This window comes from Portunus trituberculatus, chromosome 46, assembly GCF_017591435.1.
Source record: "Portunus trituberculatus isolate SZX2019 chromosome 46, ASM1759143v1, whole genome shotgun sequence".
NCBI classification, from domain to species: domain Eukaryota; kingdom Metazoa; phylum Arthropoda; class Malacostraca; order Decapoda; family Portunidae; genus Portunus; species Portunus trituberculatus.
In genome coordinates this window covers 22,475,916-22,480,956 of record NC_059300.1, presented here as the reverse complement: position 1 = coordinate 22,480,956, position 5,041 = coordinate 22,475,916, and the positions used below count along the sequence as shown (strand labels likewise).

The following is a 5,041-nucleotide window of genomic DNA, read 5'->3' as shown; positions in this document are numbered from 1 at the left end:
TCGCCGAGCACGACTTTGACTCGCGATTGCACAACTTGGTTTCCATTTGAATCTCCCGCTGGTCCGGGTGGATGCACTTGACCTCCCCCAAGCATCTTGGACTCGCCCGGGGCTTTGCGGTGGCATGATGCCTCCCGTCACTCGCTCTCTCCTTGTTGTGCTGTTGTTATGTAAAGACGTGGCTCCCTTGTGCTCTCTTCATTTCATTTTGGCCATGGCCCCCAAGCGTCCTACCCCATCTACCCCTTCTGCTGCCAAGAAGAGGAAGGTCCTGAGCCTAGCACAGAAGATGGAGATGATTGAGAGTGTTGAAGGAGGCCTGGGGTGGACCGAAGCTGCCAAGAAGTTTGGGCTGCACGAGGCATCTGTCCGCACGATTTACAAGACGCGGGACAAAATCAGGCAAAGTGTGCAGCGTTTAGTTTAACAAGTGAATGCTTTACTATTCATTGAAATTACTGGATACAGTATGTGTTGTTAGTGTTTAGTACTGTGTATAATTGCAGGTGGATCATAGAGCAAGTCGACCAGAAGAAGATCAACATGGACGGCGTTGCCATAAGGGAAAAGGCAAGGAACCTGTACGAGCACCTGGCTCAGCAGGAACCTACGTCTTCCACCTCTGCTCCAGCGACGTTCATCGCCAGCCGTGGGTAGTTCTACCAGTTCCAGCAGCGGTTCAACCTCCATAACATTGCTCGCACAGGTAAGAAAAATCAATATTAATACTAGTTAATACTACCAATAAATCAATATCAATATTAATAAACAATAAATCAATATATATTTATACTAATTAATACTAAACAATACTAATTAACTATGTTCAGGATTTTATTATTATAGAACTACGTATTCCAGTAATGAACGTATTCCAGTAATGAAGAGGAACAGTGTACTCATGAATTCTGCTCTTACAGGTGAAAGCGGGTCCGCCGACACCGACGCAGCCCAACCATACGTGCCAGTCTTTAAGTTCTTGGTTGTCGAGGGGAACTACAGTCCTGAGCAGGTGTTCAGTGCAGACGAAACTGGCCTTTTTTACAAGAAGGTGGGGAATCAAACCTACATCCACAAGGAAGTCAAGAAGCTGCCAGGATTTAAGGCATTCAAGGACAGACTGACACTGATGTTTGTAGGGAATGCTGCAGGAGACTGCAAGATCAAACCACTCCTTGTTTGTCGTTCTGCCAACCCAAGGGCTCTGAAGGGACTGAACAAGCGGTTCCTTCCAGTAATCTGGAAGTCCAACAAGAAAGCCTGGATGACAGCTAAGATATTCGAGGAGTGGTTCTACCACGACTTCATCCCTCAGGTGCAGTTGTATCTTGCTGGGAAAAAACCTGGCTTTCAAGGCTGTGCTGCTGGTGGACAGTGCTGGTGGACACACCTCACAGTCACTGAACCTGGACCACCCAAATGTCTGTGTGTCCTACCTTCCCCCCAGGACAACATCACTGCTTCAACCGATGGACATGGAGTCATCAAGACATTCAAGTTTAATTATCAGAGGGCTGTCTACAGGGAAGCCCTCAAGAAAATGGATACAGACAGCAGCATGACTTTCATGGATTTCTGGAAGCAGTATAACATCCGCAATGCCCTCACTCTCATCAAGCAAGCATGGAATGAAGTCCAATCGTCCACCATCAATGCCTGCTGGAATGCACTCTGGCCTGAGTGTGTGCATGATTTCAGAGGCTTCCCTACAGTGCATTCACAGATGCAGGACATCATCAGTCTGGCTCACACAGTTGGGGAAGAAGGCTTTGATGACATGACTGAGGAAGATGTGGATGATGTGATTGACTCACATGATGCTGAGCCTTCATCTAAAGAGTTGCTGCAGCTGGAGGAAGAAGAGGCAAGAGGAGGTGCTGATGACGAGGATCTTGATGATGATGAAGAGACCAAGCCTGTCTTCACCATCAAGACTCTTCATAATTTGCTGAAAGTCATGGAAGATGCAACATCCCTCTTCATTGAAACAGATCCCATCCTGGAGAGGAGCATTAAATTCAAGAGGGGTGTTGAGGAGCTTCTTTTGCCCTACAAGGAGACCTTACGCAAAAATGGAAGCATCTGCCAGTCAGAGGCCCATCACTTCATATTTCAAGCCCTATCCAACCAGCAAATAAACTAAAGGTACTAGTACTATAATTAAATAAAATGTGTACTTCATTTATTGTTTTTTTTTCAGCCTTCTTGGTAGAAAACATTTTTTTTGGGAGGAGCTGGGAACGTAACCCCCTTTTTCCCATAGGGCCTATTATTCACCGAACACGAATCTCGCCGTACATGACAAGCTCAGGAACGTAACTGTCATGTTGGGTGAGGTTTGACTGTGTATATATATATATATATATATATATATATATATATATATATATATATATATATATATATATATATATATTTTTTTTTTTTTTTTTTTTTTTTTTTTTTTCCTAGCCTAGCAGTGAAAAGTAGTTCAGTTGTTTGTTTACATTTCTCTGGCACTGCGATGTTCCAAGGCTTCTCTCCAAGGAACAACTGGCCAAGATGAGCAGCTCTGTTGTTTATGAGTGGACAAAGCTGTCTGAAGAGTTTCTCATATGGAGCATTAAAGGCCAAAAATAGCAACGGCTTGCTGGGGTGAAGGGGCCGCCATGTTTGTTTACAGTTGACATACACGACAAAGGCAGAAGCGAGCTTGTGTGTGATGACCAGCATCGACAAAAGTTGACAGTCTTCAGAAAGTTAACAGAACAAGTTTACGGAAAAGTGCTAGAGTGACGCCACCTTACCGATGCACAGGGTAGCATCGGTTTACACTTTTGCCTGGTGGGTTTGTGGCGAATTTGGGGTGGCAGCGTATTTAACCGGGTGGGTGGCGTGCAAGATGTGAATGTCGAATTGGTGAGTCAGTCGGTCGAACCTTGAAGACTGGGTATTAATCAACTGAATTCGAATTGGCGATAATTTGAACTGCGAACGGTCGAATTGCAAGGATCCCGTATATATTGTTACGTACCCGTGTACCACTGTATCTGCCACACTTGGCACCACACTCACGGACACCCTAACTGCTCACTCTGCTGGGCACTCCACCGCCGACCCTGCAGTGACGCGACGAGGGAGAAGGTGGTATTACCGAGAAAGTACAGAGGTACTTACTGGCGTGGTCCGGCGTGAGCTCAGCGCCCAAGGCTAAGGAATGCAGACACACGTACTATGGCAGGAGGTGTTCCAACGGCAGGATGAGGGGGAGAGACAGGCGGCGTCACCTTAACCTTTATTTTCTCACAGCTTATCACACAGGGTAACACTACTGTCTCACCAGCACAGTTCCGCTACTACAGAGATGCCACAGTTGCAAACACAGTAACACAGTCCAAGGTAACAGCGGGGCAGGGAACAGGCACAAGTGAACGTGAGCACGCTATCGTAGGGTAGGGAGGCTGGCTGGAGACTTCCTGCCAAATCAGCTGATCCAGTGCGGGTAAAAAACAGCGTCCTTCAGTGCCCCCCATCAACACCACAAAATCCAAATACACAAAAATAAACAAATATGCAACACTGGTTCCACTAGTAAAGAAAATAAACAGATATGCAACACTGCCCCTGCCTTCTAAGTCAGATGACCCGTCTGCCTTACACAAACACTACATCAAGGCACTTATAAAATAACACTAAACACAAAGAAAACTACATAATAGTGTCACTGTCACTAAAACAATAATCTCTAGCCCATGTAGGCGGACGGCGGAATCGCCTGGGGCGCACAAGGGATGAAGAAGCCCCTACCACAATTTGAGTGTCACTGTCGCCCCCATCATGGTCACTGTCACTTCCATCGTCCTCAGGAGCCAATTCAGGGGCTAACTCAGCTAAGGATGGTTCACTTGGATGGGCCATATCTTTGTCCTGGGCCACCTCATCACCATGCGACTCACCCCACGAGAACTCGCCAGGCCCCACATACTTGGCCAGGCGATCCACATGGACCACACGTCGACGCCGACCGTCATCTGGGCTGATGCGGTAGGTTACATCAGAGAGGGCCTCCACAACGGTGTAAGGTCCATCCCAAGGGCTTTGCAACTTTGGAGGCAACCCTCGCTTCCAGCGAGGATTGTGAAGCCACACCAACTCCCCCGGGAGGTAGCTAGCATCACGCGCCCGCTGCTGGTATCTCTGCAACATTGCCTGACCAGCGAGGTGGAGGCTCCGGCAAGTGTCATCCAGGCGACGCTGAAGTGCTTCTGCATAGCCTGTCTCCACCGTAGGCAGATCCTCGTCAGGAGGCCTCCCAGTTGCTAGGTCTACCGGCAGGTGCATCTCCCGGCCAAACATGAGACGAGCTGGCGTGTACCCGGTGGCCTCATGCTCAGCGGAGCGATAGGCCATCAGGAGGTAGAGCAGCCACATGTCCCAGTCCTGTTGGCTGGCCCCACAGTACTTTGCTAGCTCATCTGCCAGGGTACGGTTAAATCTCTCGACCATGCCGTCACTATGGGGTCTAAGGGGTGAAGTCCAGGTCTTGTGGATGCCAAGCAGGCCACAACATTCACTGAAGACCCTGGACTCGAACTCACGTCCCTGATCTGAATGTAGCTCGCCTGGGACCCCAAACCTGGTGACAAACTGGGTGGCTAATACCTCAGCCACTGTTCCTGCCTCATGGTCAGGGAGGGCGTACGCCTCTGGCCACTTCGTGAAGTAATCCATAATGACGCAGATGAACCAGTTTGCCTCTTGGAGTGCAGGGAAGGGGACCAGCTATGTCCACCGCAATCCTCTCCATGGGTGCTCCTGCTTGGTATAACTGGAGGGGTGCGCACGTCTGGCAGGCAGGGCCTTTCTTTGCCGCACAGGTATGGCAGGTGCGACACCACTCCATCACATCCCGCCTCATGCCAACCCAGTAGAAGCACTGTCGGAGGCGGCACAGCATTTTCTTGATTCCCTGGTGGCCACTAGTGTTTCCTGCATGCACCTCTCATAGCAGGTCCTCCAGCAGAGCACGCGGTGTCACCACCAGCCATCTATGTTCTTCCTT

The 5,041-nt window shown here is 49.0% G+C and overlaps 1 protein-coding gene across 1 annotated transcript; it reads left to right on the top strand.

Moving 5' to 3' along the window:
* Positions 1 to 214: 214 nt before the first annotated feature.
* On the top strand, positions 215 to 3,435 carry LOC123519770 (tigger transposable element-derived protein 1-like). The gene is made up of 4 exons (XM_045281275.1): positions 215 to 402; positions 507 to 649; positions 921 to 2,084; positions 3,323 to 3,435. Exons 1-4 carry the CDS (start codon positions 215 to 217, stop codon positions 3,433 to 3,435), a joined length of 1,608 nt encoding a protein of 535 aa, XP_045137210.1.
* Positions 3,436 to 5,041: the final 1,606 nt, after the last annotated feature.